General features: G+C 41.7%; 1 protein-coding gene and 1 long non-coding RNA gene across 14 annotated transcripts in view; one reads left to right on the forward strand and one right to left on the reverse strand.

Annotated features, from left to right (window-relative positions):
- LOC311583772 overlaps positions 1-20,835 on the reverse strand; it is a 671,074-nt gene that overhangs the window by 631,741 nt on the left and 18,498 nt on the right. The window lies entirely within an intron of this gene.
- The window catches only part of CAMK2D (calcium/calmodulin dependent protein kinase II delta), a gene marked incomplete at its 3' end in the record, with an annotated part of 237,778 nt that overhangs the window by 203,928 nt on the left and 13,015 nt on the right, over positions 1-20,835 (forward strand). For all 13 annotated transcript variants that reach the window (XM_084757609.1, XM_084757608.1, XM_084757610.1 and 10 more), the window contains one exon: positions 132-180. In XM_084757609.1, the coding sequence (XP_084613735.1) occupies positions 132-180 (49 nt within the window). The remainder of the gene's footprint in view (positions 1-131; positions 181-20,835) is intronic.

A 20,835-nucleotide genomic window follows, 5' to 3' on the forward strand; every position in this document is an offset into this window, starting at 1 on the left:
ATTTGCATGTCAGCATATGCACACAGCCTGCTGAAGAAATTTGCATGATATGTATGTATCACCAGCCAAGTTTGTCATAAGAATCAGCTCTTCGTGGTACGAAGCTTAAAACTGTGTTTTCTTCTGAACAGGAGTCAACTGAGAGCTCAAACACCACGATTGAGGATGAAGACGTGAAAGGTAGGCTTGAGCCAAAAAGTGGAAAGCCCCAACTCAGAGCTCCATGTCCATCACAGCCAAGGCTGTTCCAAGTAACCAGTAAGCATAAGCTAGGAAGCAGACTCGTCCCAAAAGTAACTCACTTTTATTTTGTGAATACAGTATTCTGAAAAATGAATCAGTCTATGAATGTGTCAACTTTCTCACACTTTGTGTTTTAATTTTAAACATGTGAGCTGTGCAAGCATATTGTTGACATCTAAGCTAATGACGACTGATTTTAAACACATCAGTCAAAAATAGCATAAAATATACATGTGCACTTTACATATACCACTGCAACCTTTATAGAAGGCTGTGTTCAAGACTATATTACAAGGAGGTAGAATGAAAATATTCTACTTTTTTTAAACTGTTGATGGTCTTTAGTGGAGTTTTATGTTTGGAAGCCTTTTGGCCTAGGTTTTATAAACTTTCTTGATACAGTCTTAATATCTCTTTCATTTCATTTGTCAAAGCTTTCTAGCTATTGAACTCTCAGAACTACTGCACAAACACACTCAATATGCACTTACATTACTCTACTTCTTTTGACCCCATGGCTAGTTTTAAAGTGTTAATTTTTGTTTCAATTTCTTCTGCAGTTTTGTGTTTTTGTAGTTCAGTATGTGGAGTTTCATCTTCAGTAGTTCACCTGACTAGAAAGTATTCTGAAAAGAATAATAATAGTAAAGACATTTAAAATAATAGTTTAATGGACAAGACATATTTTGAAGAATTGAAAGATGTTGATTCATCAATTTGCTATATCTTAACCTTACCTATAACTTTACCTATAAGCATCACTAAATGCTATAACTTTTTGAGATGGCATTAATAAAACAAAGTCTTGAAAAAATAAATGTACTCATGTTATAGAATAAAAAACAGAAACTCTCAGGTCACGAAGAAATATGGACAATTTAGGAAATAGAAATGGCTGCAGACCACTGTTGACAGTCACCTCTGCTGACCTTTTCCTTCTTGGTTTAGGGGAACATTGACACTGTAATATGTACTCTCTATATTACCACTGCACTGCCCTTCCTCTCTTAAAGGTGGCCACTCACTGTTTCTTAGAGTGAAAAAGCAGAGAGCAGAGTCAAGGATGTGATTAATTCTATTCATCCCACTTTTGCTGTTGAACTAAAATTCAAACTGAAGTAATTTCACGAATCTTTGTTGTTAGATAGAGACATTTTTGTTAACTGAATAAACAGATGCATCATTTAACTTTGCCTGTGATTCAGAAAGCCTTGTAATTGTTTTAGATTACTTAGCTCTTCAGCCAAATGAAATGCTTCATATGATTTTTGATGCAACTTCTATAAGTGTTTGGTGGACACTTCTAGAGCAATTCTAGGTTATAATGCACCAGAACAAAGGGGCGGGGGGGGGGGAGACTTCCAACAGTGGAAGCAGGCCAGGGGAGGGAATCTCAAATAGCCCTGCTTCATGGAGGGTGAGGGTTTTATATGTCACATAATGTGAGCTTTGTGGCTCATTTGCATAGTCTGGTCTTTTCCATGCAATTCTAAATACAACTTCATGCATCGCATGTTTCACTAGCATCTAAAATCTTCACTTTAGGGATGCTTTAATATTATAATGAGCCATAGGCCACTTTAAACACTGTTGTGCTCTGCTCACTCCATGGCAGGATGCTGTTGGCCTCAGCTAACAACCTTCTTCTTCCTTCCTCTTTGTCAGCTAGTTTTTCAGTATTTGCTGAGGCCTATCAGGTTTTAGTTTCCATCCTTTTCTCTGACCTCATTTTTTAATCAAGCGTCTGAAAAGCTACTCATTATCCACCAGAGGAACTGAGTCTTTAAATAACTGAGTGTGGCAGGGGAAATACCAGCACCTCAGTATATGTAGTTCATTCACATTTTCACACCTTGGTAATTATGAGACTGGCTTTAATTTGTAATGTTTCTCATATGAACTTGACTCGAGCTATTAAATACTTGTTCAGGATAACTTTAATCTATATAAATAATCAACGTCTAATATGAGTCTCTCAATTGGGCATGATAGTACACACCTGTCATCCCAGCACTCAAGAGGCTGAGGCAAAAGAATACAGAGTTCAAGGTCAATGTGTGGACATCAAGAGAGTTCTAAACCTGCCCAATAAACATAGTGAGACCTGCTTCAAAGAAATACATCAAAACAAAACAAATCAAAGGTTCCCTCAGAGAGTTGAAAGATTTGTTTTTAGAATTAAACTGAATTTACACATCCCAAATATTAGAGAAAGTTAGCATAACATTAAGATTTAAAAGTGTAACATAAGATTAAAAGTGTCTAGTTATTAACTGATCACAGGATATTCTCATTTATTTTCTAGAACTTAATGAGTGAATTGCATTTCTGCCTGACTAATGTAGAGCTGATCAGAGTCATACATACACACACTAGCCTTAACTGTCTTCTGTCTAAAATTCATGCAGCATTTGCCAGCTGATCCTTTTAATGTTGGTAGATTCTAGAAACCAGTAGGACCAGAAGATGCTTCAGAAGAACACCCAGGCATCATTCCAGATGTAAGGAGGTAGAAGATGACAGACTGGAAATAATCTTAATGCATTTGTTTGTTGGCAATTTCCTTCTGCAGGGATTCCTCCCTCTGTGGAGACACTAAATAATTCCCCAAGAAAGGCATGATATACTTAATTCCTGTGGGTAATTTTGCTCTGCTAACCTTAGGATTTGCCATTCTCTGTGTAGTTTAGTGGGAAGCATGTTTATTGTCTTGCTCTATTAGAAGCCAAAGCTACATAGACCTCTTGCATGTAGGAACTGATAAAGACCATTATATAATTTGGCCAAAACTATAATCCTCTATTCCTGACTGTATCACATGGAGAAAATTCCTTTACTTCTACTGCTCTGGCTGCTGTCTGAGGTAGGTTGTATACAATAGTGTTACTCAGGTGAAACCACACACCTAGTGGCAGATTCATCTAGGCAAGTGTGTGTAGCACCATCCTGGTCACTAGCACCTGTTCTCCCATGAAACACACCTGGCACCTTCATGGAGACATATGGCCCTTGATACAGTATCAGAAGTTTCCCATACCCATGTCTGGTCCTCATCAGCTACCCAGGAAATGAACATTTCTATCCTCTCTCATATAAGGTCACCCAATTAAAGAAATAAACTAAGTACATCACATTCTCCCAGTGTCTTGGGCATAGCAGGGACTGTTAACCCATAAGGCCAGCTGTTTGCGTTAGACAGCTGAAGTAGTAAATAGATTAACGGAGCTTTCCAGGCAGGGACTATGGATCACTTTGGATGTTTTCATTTAGATCTGCTTGTTAATTTCTCCTTCGTGGTGGATTGGGTTCTCCAAGGCTCCGGTCCACATGCTACCTTTAAATTACCTAGGATATCTCCGTTTCTTCATTCACTCCCTGGGTGCCTGCTTTTCACCTGAGCTCTTTGTGAACTAGTAATGGACAAGAGATTTCAAATACATAGCACTAAAACCATTCTTGTGTATGTTGTATATGAAGCTCCTTTGCTGAAAGATGGCCCATTTCTCCTAACTCAGTAAATAGTCGGGGACAGTGAAAAGGGGAGACCCAAAATCTCTCCATGATTTAGCAAGATTCCTTTGGTTTGGTGTTTTATGGGGGTTTTGTTTGTTTGCTTGTTTGTTTGTTTTGTTCTGTTTTGTTTAAATATACTTAAGAATTTGAGTATTCTGGTACCTTCCTATAATCCTAACCCTCGGTGGGCTGAGGCTGTAGGGTCACTGGCTGGAGGCCAACCTGTGTGGACAGAGCCTGTCACAAACCAACCCAAAGAAAAATCAATGGACAAAACTGAAGCCTTACATTACAGCCATGTGTTCGCTTCCCAGTATGCAGCCATCCCGAGGACTTGCCGTGTCTAACATAAAAAATCTCCCAGAATTCTTCTCTTTAACCAAAGGATGAGTGCTCAAGTCCTAGTACCAACACGTTGCACAACTTCCTAATAGTGTCTTGTGTTCAGAAGCCAGATAGTATTTGTGATGCAGTGTCAGGACGCTCCACACCTTATTCAGTGTCATGGAGAATTAGTAATAGTTTGAATGTTAATGGAATGCCATTTTAACAAAGGACAGTTACCACCATAGATGCAAAGCAGTCATGCCCATAATACAAAATAGAATTTCTCCTGCTACAGCTAACCGTACTCAAATTTTAAAATACTGAGCGAAAATTGTTGAACTAGCTGTTTGTATTTTGGGTTTTTTTTTATAAAATAATTTTTTATTAAAGAAATTTTTTATAAATTAATTTTTATAAAACAAAATTATTTTTATAAAATAAACTTTTTATAATATAATGTCCACAAATTTCAGGTATTCCTTGTTTTTAATAGCTAAGTAGTATTCCTGAGTGTATATGTACCACAGTTTCTTTATCCATTCTTCTCCTGAGGGACATTTAAGGTTAGGATACAAGTTTAACTCTACATTAACTTCCAGTTTTATCAACTAGCGCCGGCATCAGCCTCTCACTAGTGACTGTCACATCTAACAGTGCTCCTTTCTATAGGTATGGGGGCACGTTTCCACACTGTCTGCATTTGAAGACTGTACTTTGGTTTGTGGCTGTGGCCACAGTTTGCAGGGCCTGTCGCTGTATGCCACAATGCCTCTCCACCTCCTAACCCACCCAAGCATCGCTGCTCAACCTCAGCTCCTTCCTGATGAGCACACGTCTGTTTGCTCCACCTGATGTTCTTTCCCAGCATGCCGGAGTTGTGTGCCACCTGTGGAAGCTGGGCTTCTGCATGTCCTTCTCATCTGTCACTCATCCTGCCTCCAGCATGTCACCTCGGCTCACCACTCAGCAGTCACTCACTCGGATCTCTTGCTGCATGCCATCTACTTTACAGGTCTAGCCCGGTACAGCTCAGGACAACAAGCAGCAATCACTGCCTCTGAGCTTGACTGACAGGAGCTACCTCCTTGCTCAATCCTTTCTCTATTTCCTTGAGGTGATGGTAAAGAAGCTGTGTAGGATGCTCCTCCCAGAAGGCCCTGTTAAAGACAAAGATGCTGGACCCTTATCACCCGCATGGGAGCTGGTGTCTGATAACACTCATTGTCAGCCCCTGAGCTGAGCTATCAATCTCATGGTGAAGGAGCTTTGCGTATCTGTCTTGTAAATCTGTGCATTAGTATATGACGCGATCACCGAGTACTTAGGCAGAGTGAGGCGTATCTTCCTTTCTGTGTAGGGCCTCCTGAGGTAGAGGATCAAACAGTGCTGTCTTCAGACCTGCATGCTGCTTGTCACTCAGGGCTTCTCTCGCTTGCACTTCCCACTTCCCGAAGATACACGAATGAAGGAACTCATTTGTTTAAGGACTGGGGATAACTGCACCATTCTGTCAGCATAAAATGTCTTAGCATGTAGTGTATACATAAAATTGCTGTTAGATTTCTAACCCAAAATGTGGTTTTTGATGTTTTAAAAACAATTAATTTGTCTGCATGTATGTTCTTGCCTGCAAAACTTTTGGTTCTTAAAGGATCAGAAACACAGGGTTCATGCAGGACTTACTCCGCTCTAACCTGCAGCGCGTAAGCATTTTCCTTTTCTCTAGACTTCTGTCAACACATTCCTCTAGTTTACCTAAAACAGGGTAGACTCACTGTCTTTCTCGGCACCAGCTGCCTCCTTAAGCTTCCATCTTGAGTCTCTCAGGGCTTGTGTATCTCATGCTTGTGTAAGTAACCCTTCTGATAAACTGCATGATCAAAACTGTTGCTGGCCCAGCCCATCCTGCGCCACATAGCCAGGTCTCAGCCACCCTGGGTTACAAAAACAGATCCTGTCTATAAAGAAATAAATAATTGATCAGACTCCCCATAGCACCAACAGTCTGTAGCTGGCCAGCTCTCTGCTAAGTATAGTATCATATCGCTGTTCTACTAAGAACAAAGCATTCTTGGTTCTATTTGTATGTGTTTTCCCCACTACCTAATTTTAAAATGGTCCGATTTAATAGGGGCCAAATTTAGAGGTATATGTAAATTCTAAACAATTTTATCACATTCTCTGTCTCCTCCATCATTTCATATAATATTCTTGCCACCATCTTTAGTAGTGTGAAATATAAAAGGTCAGCAGTAGCCTGGCTGGAATCAGGAGTCTGCAGCCCACTTCTAATTTCATCCATTATTCAACTTGCTTAGAATAGGTCACTTTGCTTCCACGTGCTTCCAATTGGCTTCTGGAAGCACAATTTAGATAATGAACGTACGAAGACAGGCTCTTAAGATTTTTTTCCTATACTACTGTGATGTAGTACTATTAACAGATGGTTACAAGATCTAATTTCTGAAGTATATGAGATTATACATTTTAAAATATTATAAAATGTTAAAGATGTTAGTTATGTAAGCTATTCATAATGATCATAGAAATACATTTAATTCTAAGCTGAAAACCACAAAAGAGCTGCAATAAATTGATGCTTTGTAGGGAATACATTTATAATTGGAAAAAAAGCATCCACTAACATATACATATATATGTATATAACATATACATACACATATGTCATCAGTCACACTATGAAGTGAGTAGTTTAAATACATTCTAGTACAAACTCTTATGGGGGCATATTTTATTTTGTAAAATCATCAGCCATGCAGATATGATAAAATATCTAGGGGTTAGAAATTTGGATTAGTGCATGAAACTGCATAAATGTGAGGAGCTATGTTTGAATCCCCAGAGCCTACATAAAAGCAGACACATAGGATGAAAACATCTATAATCCTAACAGAGAAATGGGACTTGGAGACAGGAGAATCTTAGAAACCCTAGAGGCCAGCAGGCCCAGTGAACATTGGCTAAGGAACAAGGTAGGGGTGAGGACCAGAGCCTGAGCTTACCCTCTGACCTCACACATACCCAGCACATAAATGGAGCAACTATTTCTAGAGCTAATATCTAAAATCAGTAGTTGAACTTGTTCATTTTCCTACAGAAGTTAAACTCAGTTCTTTACTATGTTTTCTTACTACGAATTTTGTATAATTCTTAAGTTACCATAATGAAGTAATTACTGAAAGTGCTATCTCCTTCAGCATTTGTAACTGTTTTCCACTAATAAATATATCTGGAAATTCTGCAAAACTCAATGATTATATTGTGATTCTTCCTTTAAGTCAAACAGGCCCAATAATATTTTCTGTTTTGAGTTTCTAGAACATTCTTTTCTCAATCTGTTTCAAAAGTAATTACATAAAATTGTCCCCTGTCACTTGTTCCTTCTGCTCCTTCATGGCCACTCCCCACACTTCCCTTCCAAATTCAGTCTTCTCTTCTTTAACCTTTCTTGTTACATATGCTGTTACACGTACATAAGTGAGTCAGCATGTAAATACAACTTTACAGGTATGTTCGGAGTTGTTACATTTCTAGGGCTGACCACTGAGGATTAGATAACCAGTGAGGAAGCTCATTCCTAGGAAAGGCTCCCTCTCTCAGAGATAGATAATTGCTTGTAGCTCCTCATCTAGGGATTGCTTCCCATGGGACTTTCCCTGTCGCTCTGTTGCGATGTCAACTGGTATTGCAAGTACTCAGGCCTGGTTTAGGCAGCCATGTTGTTGAGGTTTCACAGGTACAGCTTCTTTGTCACAGCTGGAAGGCCTGGTCTTCCTGCTGGCTTCACGATTACATGGCTCTTACAGTCTCTCAGGCTCTCTTCTAAGCCTTCCCCCTTGCCTTGGGTGCTGGAGTTGTGTTGTTGACCTTCCAGTTTGTCTTCAGCACTCCAGTTTCAGTTAGTTGTTCTCTGCATTTGGACTACCTGTAGCTCCCAGAAAAGGTCTCCTGCTACTGCTACTGGGGGGTGGGGGGGGAGGGAGCTTCTTTGATGGGGAGTGAGAGCTACCCCCTTATCTTCTTAGCAAGCTCTTCAAAAATCTCAATGCTGAACAGTACAAAGATAAATTAGAATGCAGTTAGAAACTGTGCTGCTTTAGGAAAGAGGTGATGGCTTCGCCTCTAGATCCACGTACAGCTAGCTAGGTTTACATATGGACTAGGCTAATTTGGCATGAGTTCTGGGGAGAGTGTGTTGTAGAGGCCATCAGCAGAGAAGGAACTATGATCAGAACTCCCGGGATTGCACGCAGTTAGAGGAGAAGACAGCTCTCCTGCACAACTCCAAGCTTTAGGACGTTCACTGGTGATGAGTTAAGTATTAGGAAGCACAGGTTGTGCCTAAGGAAAAAGAAAAGGTATTGTAAATCCAGTCTCAGGATTCCATATGTGGATGCAATTGGTAAGGTGACTGTGTTAGGCATGGGTTGCACAGCTAAAGCACTGGTAGTGTGTGTATTTGGCTTTGAGTTTTCCTTCACATACTTCCCTGGTCAATTACTGAAATAAAGAATTTTCATAAGAGAGTGTTACTGAGGTAAGAATCAGTCAAAAAGAAAATTGAGTATGTAGAAAACTGTTGTCCTATGAGGGCATTCATAATTGCTTGCTCCTCATTTCTTTATAGTAAGGGAGTCATGGGTAAATGTTTCCAATTTTAATCTTGGCTCCATTGCCTACTGACTACATGAGCTTATGCAGAATTAAAATTCTCGGAAGCTCAATTTCCGTGTGTCAAGAGGAGACAGTGACATTGTTGTCAGATGCTGAGGATTAGATTAAAAGCACTTGCTGCTCTTGCAGAAGACCCAGGTTTGGTTCTCAGCGCTTAACAGTTTCCTCTGACTCCAGCTCCAGGGCATCTGATCCACTTGCTTCTCTTTAACCCAGCACCAGGCACACACATGGTGCACACCCACACACAGCAGGCAAAACATTCTCGCACATACAAATATCCCAAGTATCCCAAAAGAAATGTTTAAAAATCAGACCTGCACCAAAAGGGGCTTTCACAGCACTGAGCACAAAGCAACAGCAACATGTAGGAGTTAGCGTTATTTCTGAGCACAAGGATCTGTTGCTTTCCAAGTGTACAGATATGTACACATCAGGCTATGTCCAAAGCCTTCACAAGGAACAATGACACACCCCTGCAGTCACCGCCTCTGTATTATACGCAGAATCCAAACTCTAGTTCAGAACACAGTCCTCCCGACTGCCCGGACTAAAGGTGTGTGACACTACCACCCACTTGGTTTGTGGTTTTCATCAGACATGCCCTTGCCATAAAAATTATCAGAGTGTCTGACGGCTGTAGCTGACATCATCTTGGTGAAAAATGTCACCTAGCAAGTAATTCGTATTAAGAAAGTCTTTACAAAGAAAGCCTGGAAACTCAGAAGTGTTAGCCATGTAGCTGTGCAGCCACAGTCTCACTGTCAGCCACTGTCCTGAACCTCACGGGGACATCTAGATTTTCTGAGCCCAATACAATACTGTGTGTTTGTAATAAAATACAAAACCCTTCCATCAAACTGGTGGCAAAGGTATGTGTCTGGCAGATTTTCTAGCCAGCATAATGATTTATAAGAGCAAGCACTGGCCCAGGCTTTAGGAATCGTTTAAAGGTAGTGAGAGTAATGTTAAAACTGTCCCTGGTATAGTAGTCTATAGCAGAAGTGGGGTGTGGTTGCTAAACTGCCTGCCAGGTTTATCACCAGATAGTTGAGGGGGGAAACGACTTAATGATATCACGTTAGAACCCTGACTGCTGGTTGGAATGGGAGCAGAAGGAAGCTTAGGATAATGTGCACACAGACAAGACTCACCTGCTTTAGCCAGAAACCCATGATGGGCGAACACACCTCTGACTTGATTCAAATGCCCAAGGACTTGAGCTTCTCGGTAACTACCCTGCCTAACGCAATTCAGACCCAAGGGACTCTGCTTCTGTTGGCTCCCTGGTGTAGTTCTGCCTTTAGTTTTCACATTTTCCTGTTTGCCTTTTAAGGCTTATTTCCTTTCCGACATGTAGCTTAGCCCCGAAGGACCCAACCTAATATTAGACCTCGGAGTCATGAACGACATAACTGCCCTTAGCCATTTTTGGTCTCCTTGCATTTCTAAAAGTGATGGGGTGGTGAAATTCCCCATAGATAGCTACAGCCTGCCTTTTGTTTTCTGCTTCTTGGCTTCTGGATAGTACTGAGAGAATTCTAAAACAAGGAACAATAGCCAGCATTGAAAGTTTAATCTAAGAGGTCAGGTGTGGTGATAAGCGCTAAAATTACAGAACTGGAGAGACCAAGTCAAAGAGGGAGGGAAGACAGCAGGGGAGGGGTTTGAAGCTAACCTTGAAGACACAGAGAAACTCTGCATCACAACAAACAGAAAAAAATTAAAAGTTCACATAAGGACATCACTACCATCACATGTGAAATTCTAGATGCTTGTAACATGCAATTTCCACAGACAGGCCTATATTTAAACTATTTGAATTCATTCATTTTTTTTTTTTTTTGAATGGCTGAAAACCCAGCATGTGCAGGAAATGGAGAGGCAGGAAGCCACGCTCTTCTGGTCAGCCCAGCCCTCTGATGAAACTCAATTCTGTATTAGTATTTTAGTCAGGGTAAAGGATTAACTGTTCACCCTGGTGCACAAATACATGTTTTCTTCCTAAAACTTTTGTGAGTTATGCAGTGCATCTTTCTTTGACATATATTCTGTGAGTCATTGCTGGGCAGAATGTGCCAGTCTGTTTTATGGGGGAAAGCCTATGACTGGTACAGAGGGACTGACTCAGTGACAAGCACTGTGACTGACTTCACTGTGTTAGAATTAACATGTCTTCCACAGCTGTATTGTCCCACTGATAATGTGTGTGTGTGTGTGTGTGTGTGTGTGTGTGTGTGTGTGTGATTACATTGGCACCCAAAAGACACTGTTGGTAACATGCAAGCGCCTTTGAATTGCTAGTTTGACCTCTTTTTATCAGAACAGAAAAATTTTAAACTGTACTAACTTTAGCCACTCTTGAACTTTTCATTATTATTTTCTTTCCTTTTTTCCTTCCTTCCTTTCTTCCTTCCTTCATTCCGTTCATCCTTCCTTTCTTTTTTCTTTTTCTTTACTTTTTTTCAAGACATTGTTTTTCTATGTAGTCCTGGCTGTCCTGGAACTTGCTCTCTACACCAGGCTGGCCTTGAACTCAGAGATCCAACTGCCTCTGCATCTGGAATTAAAGGCAAGCACCACCACCGCCACCCAGCTTCATCATTATTTTCATAGATACATATATAAATAGTCTGTAAAAATGTATTTTCTCCCATATAAACCATACGTAACACATTTTTAAAGTATCAGTACACACCGACACCCCCAGAAAATACTTCCCATCCCTTCTTCCTCGGTCTATGAGCTTTCATGGCAGTGTGCAAGGTCCTGATCAAATTGCATTACTCTAAGATAATAAGTCTCTGTCCAAATGTATCTATAAATTATTGATTGACTTTGACATAACTGTGTCACACTGTAGCTCCTTCAATATGCCTGAGTCATCAGTCTTGCTTCCACCCACATCCGGTGTCTCAGCAGAGTCTCTGGTTCCTCCTTCAGGGTACAGACTGTAGTGCTTTTGTTTCCTTAGTTTGAATTGGCTTTTGTTTGTTGACTCCTCCTCCATCGCTTTGGCCCAAGATAACAGCATATTTCACCTACTTACTGGCATAGCCTCTCCTTCGCATTTTGTGTTTGTAGTCTATTCTTGACACAGTATTCGGGTGCCACTTTAAAATATAATAATGTTCCGCTTAGGATTCTCCATTAGAATCCATTAAGAGCCTCCCCCCTCTCCCCCGACACCCCGGACAGCCCTCCCCTTACCTGACCTCTTCTCTATTACATGCATTGCAAGAGCACTCTTGCAAGTGCGCATTGCAAATTTCTACCTTGGCACCTGTGCATTTACTATTCCTCCCTGGTGTGTCCTGATACACATTCCAAGTGGCCTGGTGCTTCTTCCTTTCTAGTCTCCCATCAGATGTTTATCTGTGTGTAAGATCTTCCACAGAAACTGCTCACAAGCGTGTCTCCCCAAAGCCCAGCTTTCCTCCACCCTCTTCTCTTGCTCTTCTCTCTTAATATATGTGATGAGCAGAAATGTGAGCTTAATTATGGGTCACTGCCCCTCTTCCCCCTACTAGAGTGTAAGCTTCCTTTGTGTTGATGTTTGTTTGTTTCCATGAAATCTGGGATAGTGTTGGACAGTCGCAAGAATAGTTACTAAACTGATAAAGGGGGAAGCATATTGTATACCAACCAAGTCATATCCTAGAAGCCATTAAAATATACAGAACACTTTAACTGTTACACACACATAACAATTATTAACTTCTGTAGGTTCTTGTATATGTGGCATTGTGCCTCATAATCTTAGAGTTAAAACACAGCAGCAGCAGCAGCAGGAGCAGGAACTACATCTCCTCTCTTGGGGCTCTGGTCTTCTATACCCTCTCTAGAGTCTCCAGAATTAAACTACCTTCAGCTGTGAGAATCGAGCCCCTGCCAGAGCACACGAGGCAGATAGTCTGCCACCGCTGTGGACAGTTTGAAGTAGCACTATTTCCCCTTTTAGCACGTGGATTCCTCAGATTCAAGTCAGGCTAACAAGGGGGACGACAAGGACCTTCACCTACTGCCACGCTCCCAGCTCTTATGCTCATCTTTAGAACTCAACAGATAAAGGGAAATGACCCACAGCCACAGATGTGACTCTATCATGTTACATTTTCTGGAAATTTGACACGTTATGAAAATGTGCATAATGCATGGAGTATGTGGGAATAAGCACACTGTTGTTAACTCTGAAACACAGAATTAACAAATTTAATTTTGGCTGTAGCCACATCAGTTAAAACAATAATGCCTTGGTTTCATAGACTTCATATTGAGATTGAAATCCAGCTAAGATAGTCCAATAAGCACTTTCATGAACACGTGTGTTACTAAAGGTTGAACATGGGCGTCACACATGCTAGGTAAGTGCTTGACCGCTGAGCTACATCCCTAGCCTTCTTTTTATGGTTGTTGTTGTTGTTGTTGTTGTTGTTGTTGTTGTTGTTGTTGTTGTTTGGAGTACTGTCTCACTAAGTTTCCCAAGCTAGCTTTGAATTTTGTAACCCAGCAGAACCTGTCTCCTGCTACAGTCTCCCAAGTAGATAAGATTATGTCTGTAAAATAAGCCCCACTTCAAATAAGCATTTTTTAAAATTAATTTTCTAAGGTGAATTTAGAGCAGCATATTTCCCAGCTAAATTGGTGAGTCTGTGCCACCACTGCAATAGTATCATGTTAATAAAACATTTGGGTCTGATTGGGCATCTTTGTCTTTCCAAATTAAGCTTTGGAAAATATAGTAGTTAATCAAAGAAATCAATCTTTTTGGAGCAGTCTTTTTTTGCTGCTGTTTTTTATATGCATAGAGACATAGAAAGTACTATAGAAATCCATAGGCCTGTGTGAGTGTGTGTCTGTAGTGAACATGAAAAACATAGGCAATCTCCTTCTGACCCTAAGGCAGTCTTAGAAGTTGGGACAAACCAGCCTACATTTATTCAGGCTCACTACTGCTTTACCTGGTTAGCCCTGTTAATTCCAATAGTATCAAGTGGTGGTGGATAAACACGTGAACTAACTACATTTCATTCTGCCCATTGGCCACAGTGCTATAGACAGACACATGACAAGGTCCATAACATCTTCATAATCTCATGGCTTAATCATCTTATTTGTGTCATAAGCTTTTCCACTAGCTCCCCACTAATTGTTGAGAATAGATGCTCTATGACCTCACACAGTGTGGAGTCAAGGAGAGGATGGACTTGACTGTGTGTTCTGTGAGTTGTCCTTGCTGCTTCCTCTTCAAGACTCTCCTTTTTAGACTCTGGAAATTATACACTAGGTAATGATGGACTTTTTCTTGTTTCCCCCACTTTTTCTTTTCTCCTCTTCATCCTCTTCCTCTTCCCCCTCCTTTTCCTTCCCTTTCTCCTCCTCCTCCCTCTATGTCCTCAACTCTTAACTGAAAGTGGTACCACATCTAACTGATTGACAGAGATACTAATACTCTATGCACTTGATGGTACACTCAATGTTAAGTGATTTCCAGGATCTTGAAGTCAGCCTGGAGTAGCAGAGCAGTTAGGTAGCTGCTCTTATGTGACTCACCTTAATTATTTTACATGTCAATGTTCATAGAAACCACACAGTTTCTTTATACCACAAAACATTTAAGCCTTTTTTCCTACGAAAATCTCTTATCACTGCTTTATACATCCTCCCCATCCACACCCCACACCCCACACAAGCTCCAAGACAAGGTCTCACCATGTAGCCTTTGTTCTTCTGGAATTTTCTGTATAGAACAGGCTGGACTTCAAGACATAGAGTACCATCAGCCCTTTTCTTCAAGTGCTGGAATTAAAGAATTACACCACCAGGCCTAGCTACACATCCTTTAATTTTTAAAAATAGTGTATGTTTCACCTAATTTTCAGCTCAAAAATAACTTTAGGAATTTAAAAAAATCTAGGCCTGTGAGCATGTACACTAAATAACCCCAATGTTGGGTCTTTCTGCTCCTTTGTGTGTAATTGCTAAATGTTAAACCATAAAAAGCTAACAGGTAATATTGGCACTTGTTCCTCAGCTAACCAGCTTTTAAACTTTAGTTTGAGTAACTGTATTTTTGTCATGGGAGGGAGAGTGACTGAAGCCTAAGAAATTTTAGAATTTATCATCATCATTGTCATATATGGGTTTTGCCTACATATATATCTGTGCACCATACATATGTCTGGTACCCTCAGAGGCCAGAAGAGGGTGTCAGATACCCTGAAACTGGAGGGTATCTTACAGAAGGTTATGAGCCATCAAACCTCAGTCCTCAGGAAGAGTAGTCACTGTTCTGAACCACAGAACCATGTTTCCAGACCCAAGAAGTGGATATTTTATAATAAATGCCTTCTATATCAGAACCATCAAAGTACTTTTGTTTGTTTGTTTGTTTGTTTGTTTGTTTTGGTTTTTCAAGACAGGGTCTCTCTGTGTTAGCCTTGGCTGTCCTGGACTCACTTTGTAGACCAGGCTGGCCTCGAACTCACAGCGATCCGCTGGCCTCTGCCTCCCAAGTGCTGGGATTAAAGGCGTGCGCCACCACACCCGGCCAAAGTAACTTTTAGAAGCATTCCTATATATAAATTTGGTGATGGATTGCTAGGATTATATTTGAGTAAAATTTTAGAGATTGCTAATCCGATAGGTGTTATTTTAAATAATAAAATAATAGATGTTATTCTCTCCAGTGTTAACTAACACAAAGTTAGTGAAGTAAAAATAAAGTCACTATGAACTAAGCTGTTAATTGCACAGAGAGTGCTAAGCATGGCTGGGCAGATAGGCACCTTTTCTCTAAAACTACCAACAGTGGGAAAATGACCCTAATTTGTATATTTGCCTAATGTAACAGTTCCCAAGGGTTATTTTGTTAATGGCAGCATGGAAAAAGACAATAAAGCCACGGGGCTCCCAGATGTGTGGAACTGGCACAGTAATTCATTGCAAGCCTGACCCAGTAATTAAGTAGTCAGTCACCTTGCCAGAATAAGTTCAAAGGCGTTTAGGTGGCTCATTTAGGTTTATGATTTCAAAATATTGAAGTAATGGCTGTGGGCTATAAAGGAACAGAGGTTAGCGATTTGAATAGCAAGCAAGGGCCTGAGCCACGTGAAGCTCAAGTTCCTGCCTCATCTGAATTTGCTGGGTAGCTTCGCAAGTCACTCCATTTCCCTGTCCTTCAAGTGTCTGGGAGCCGAGTAACTTCCCTCTGAGAAATGCAGCCAGGAATTAAACTAAACTGCAGTGCTCATGTGGAAAAAGACAGAACACAACTGCGCAGTGTCACCGGAGAGCAAGGACTAGTGGACAGCTCCAAGGAAAGCACACTACTGTTTCTACTGTACAGCTTTTAGTACTGAATAAGTAACCTTTAAATATGGCCCAATAAAGCATTTCAACATGTAACGTTCTGAAAATATCCTAGTAAAAAGCCACATTGCAGACAGTTACATGCCTTGAGTCCGTTATATCAATAAGCTCAGTAATCACAAATATAAGCAAATAAAAACCCTAAACTCATATACCTGGGGTGTTTCCTTTACATTCTTTCTGGAAATGAAACAAGTGTTTTTTGACATTGCCTGACAACCCCTAGCTTTTCCTGCCATGCCCACATGTATTGTAACCGCTCAGAATCTGCAGCCTGGTCTCTGTGGCCTTCTGCTGACTTACGCATCCAGATTGCGATCAGAGCGGCAGCTGGGTGTTTGGCATTTACTTAATGATTTCAAATGCACGCTATATTTTATATAGATTGTGTGAGTATTGTTCATATGCATGTGCATTTAGAAATATTGGCTTAGTACCAAATAGTCACGTACTGATTAGGCAGTGCAGTACAATCACAGTGAGATTAAGAAAAAAATAAAAGCTAGGTGTGGAGCCCTCTGGAACAGCAGCAGTGTAGGAGGTGACCTATGAGCAGGGCATAGAGGAGGAGATCTCCAGGAAGAACTACAAAATGGCAGGAGGTGCTGTAGAGAGGAAAACACAGTTTCATCCAAGATTAGGGACTAGAGAAAGAACAGAGTTCCTGGGATGGCTGGAGAACAGGTGCTGAGTGGGAATGAAAGTCGAAGGCAATGTTGGAAAAGTATTCAAGTGCACAGGTCATCTTTGACTTCTGAACAGTAGACCCTGAAAACCTAAAGGGAGTGCGGTGGATGGTTCTGCTGTAGTGAGAGGCAGAACAGGCTGGGAGGGCAAAAGACCCTGGAGACGAGAACTTGCGAAAGCCTAGATCAGATCCAGGGCAATGGGCCCTGTGGGAAAAGACTGTCTGTTTCAGCTGGGAGGGGACCCTAGTGGTCCATTTTATGAAGGAGTGAACCAAAAGGAGGCCCCAAAGACAGAGGGCTAGAGCATCTCAGTAGACTGTGTTCACTGGTCAAGGTGATGAGTCCAGAGACACAGCGGGTGGAGCTGGAACCTGAACTGACTCTGAAATGCCCTACCATAAGCTGTAAGAAGCAGGACCACAGAGACCGCAAAGACGAGGACTCCGGGGGAGAGAGTAGGCAATCCTCAGCGTGTGGTTCAAACCGGAGGAGTGAATGAGCTTGCCATGAGCTATGAGGATGTACCCTGGGAAACATCACAAATACCAAAGAAAACCATGACTCATGGATGATTGTATGTGAGGACAAAGGAACGGTAGACTCTAGAAGAAACCCAGCTGGGAGCCTTGGTAAATTCCATTAATAAAAAGAAAATATGGGAAAGGAAAAGAATTTGGTGATTAGTTGCATATGAGTCACACAGGAAAGTTTTTTCTTTCATTGCAGAAAACAGGTTACTAAATTTATTTTTATTAGGCCCTCATATTATGGACTTGTTTTGGTGCTAAGGATTGACTCTGGGGCCTCCTGCATGCTAAGTGCATGCCCTGTTCCTGAGCTACATCCTCATCCCTGTTTTATATTCCTTAAAGGCTCTGTCTGATCCCAAAGAAAGCAACATTGTGTACTGGAAAGACGGCCGGACGTAATTATAAAGGAAGTGTGTTCATTCAAGTATGTATTGGACATTTCTGCTAAGCCAGGAACCATGCTAGGTGCTGGTATTGCAATGGTCCAGTGCCTGCCCCTCACAAAGGAATAGACAAAACTGACTAGCTGAACGAACCACATAAGGGTAAGGGCACTGACTGATTTTTAAAATCAAGAATAAGACATGTGGAGATTTATAATAAATATCCCTTGAACTTGACCGAATCTGAAGGCCAAGGAAGAGTTATTACATCATTCGCCTCTTCCCATTTCCTCCTTCCCACACCTTCTGTCCACACCTTGCTTCCTCTCGATTCATAGTCGCTTTCTTCTTCACTACTGTTTTGTACATACATACATACATACATACATATATACACACACACACACCAAATTCAATCTGCTCAGTCCATTTACTATTACTTATCTGTACATGATTTCAGGGCTCACCACTTGGTATAAGATAACCAATTGGCAAACACATCCCTGGGGGTGACTGTTTCCCCTACTCTCAGCATCCTCAGTTGTTTGTAATTCTTTGTTTAAAGTTAAGACCCAATGAGATTTTCCCCCTCCATGCTACCACATCTGTTGGTGCTATACAGGTCTTTTAAAAAGAAAATTAGTCGAGCTCTGGTTTTGTAAACAAATGTAGAGCCACGGGTGTCAGATGTTTACTAAGAAGACAGGACAGAGCATATGCAGAGCTGGGAGAAGGAAGCAGCGAGGGCATTGTGAATTCCTGGAAGCATCATGGGACTAAAGCAGCCTTGGACTAGGTCTAGTGAGATGAGCAGGGTCTAGACCGTGAAAGGGTTTGAAGATCCTTTTTGAATGCTAACAACAATGAGAAGGTTATAGAAGACTTCCATGCAAACAGTCGGAAGAGAGGTGACTGTGCAAGCATCTGCGTGTTTTGTAAGGAGAAGGGAAGATCTGCATTATTCACAGAAACTCAAGTAGAAAGTATGTTAGGACTGAGCACTGGGACCCAGATGAAACAACAGAATTTGGTGAATTAGATTGAAGAAGGGTAGGGTATTTATTCCGTCTGGTTTTCAGGTGTCTTCTTGTTATACATTTGGGTAGAGATCCATGGAAAAGCAATTAGATCTTATAACAGGAATATGGCAGCGCCATATGAAAAGCCAATAAACAGACAGGAATCGAACCTGTAATCGAACCTGTAAGTGATGCTTTCTTCAATATCAGTGACCTGAGAGGGCAGCACATCAGAACTACAATGACAACTAGCCCTGCAACTGTCTCCAACCAGCAGGTTACATAGGGAAGGAAGAGCTAAGAAACAAGGAAGTGAGTCACTGCAGGCTCAGCCCTCTGGTCAGGTGACCAGCATTGTCTGTCCCCCAGATGAGATTCACACCACGGGTTGGAGCTTCTCTCCTGTCTCCTGCATGGTCCCTCTTGTGTTTTCCCTCATTGGCAGCTCTGTGTGCTTGGGTTTGAATTTGTTTGAGACCTTACATTCTGTCCAGGGCAATACCCCACACTAAACAATTCATTAGCAGTGTCTAGGTGCTGAGACCTTTATAATGTGCATATACAGGTTTCTTTCCACAATGTGAAGTCCAGATGTGACCTCACAATATAAAACGCTCTAGCCTTTCTCTCTCCCCTGTCTGTCTCCTCTCACAGGGGGTCATGAAACTTGACAAGTTTAGGTCAAGTAGCTGGCCTTGAAGTATGTTAAACTATTCAAGTGGGGATTTTAAAGCAGGCTTGAAGGTGCAGATCTGAAGGACATGGTAAGTACACCTGGGAGGGTGACTTCCCTTCTGCACTAGGACAGAGCTCAAAAGCAGAAAGGAATCTCTCGCACAAGACAGCCTTTAACCCCTGGGGATGGGTACAGGATCATTGTGCTGAGAGGCACTGGAACACATTGCGTCATACTAGAGGCGGTATGAGGGAAGAAAGGCCTTCTCTTCAAAAACCTAGCGAGAAGCTTAAAGTGGAGGAATAAGTAGGCGGCCTCCAGGTACACCGCAACTGAGCTGAAAAGAGACTTGGATACTTCAGTTGCCCTAAGCAAACCCGGAGAACAAGGGAATTCCTTCCTTCTGTAAAGTTTTCCCAGGGTGGTCTGAGAGGAAGTTCCACCCCACTTAGGTTAGTCTTGATTAGTCTGAATGCTAAAGGGGAACATTGAAGAAAGCAGGTACTGGTAGGACTATAGACTTACCCTATAGTTGTGTTGGGGAAGGGATATTGGCTTGCACCCCTTTACTGGATCTGTGTGCTCTGACCTTCACAGTCAGGGCAGGGGAGGCGGGACAGGAAGATAAGAATGAAGGGATTACAATCGAGATGTAATGTAAATAAATTATTATAAAAAATGTCAAAGGAGCTATGAATGTGGCTAGGGGAACATGCTCAATGTGTGTGCGTGCCTGTGTAGAGTGCACTGTGCATGTGGAAACCATCCTTCCCACTTGCTTTTCTCTTTTCCCAAGCTGTAAATCTTCAAAAACTACTTTGGGTGCTGCTGCTAGTCTGCTGCTCTCTGAGATTGACCTGGTGACGTATTAAAGACAAGGAGTGCCATTATGCACTCTCCCTCCTCCTTGGTAATATTCCCCACTTTGCCTTCTGGGATCAACATTTCTTCTCTTAAGGAAAAAGGGAGAGCAAAAAAGCAAACCCTCTTCCTAGAGACTAGCTAGCCAGAGACCTGGCATAGTGATTGCCTACAAACCTCACTGCTGCTGGGAGAAGGCTAGCTGGCACCCACCCCACCCTCACGCCCTGGGTCAGATGCTGAGCTTGTGACAACAGCTCCAGCTTCTAACCTCAGAGCCCTGTACACAAGTGATTCATTTCCAGCCTTCTGCTTTCCTTCCAAGAGTCAGCTGTCATGTGCCAGGCCCAACTGTGACTCACTCACACGCCTGTGCCTAGGGGAAATGAACACTTCAGAGATTGCTGAGTTTCAGGCCCTTCCTAAGCCAAGCCTCACATTACCTCCAGTATGGTACAACACAGAAGCACCCTGCTTGAGCCTGTGTTTTGCTCGGCGAGGCCAATGTGAGAGCTAAGATGGTCTCTG

Source organism: Acomys minous (genome assembly GCF_964271855.1).
Source record: "Acomys minous genome assembly, chromosome: 14".
In the NCBI taxonomy this organism is placed as follows: domain Eukaryota; kingdom Metazoa; phylum Chordata; class Mammalia; order Rodentia; family Muridae; genus Acomys; species Acomys minous.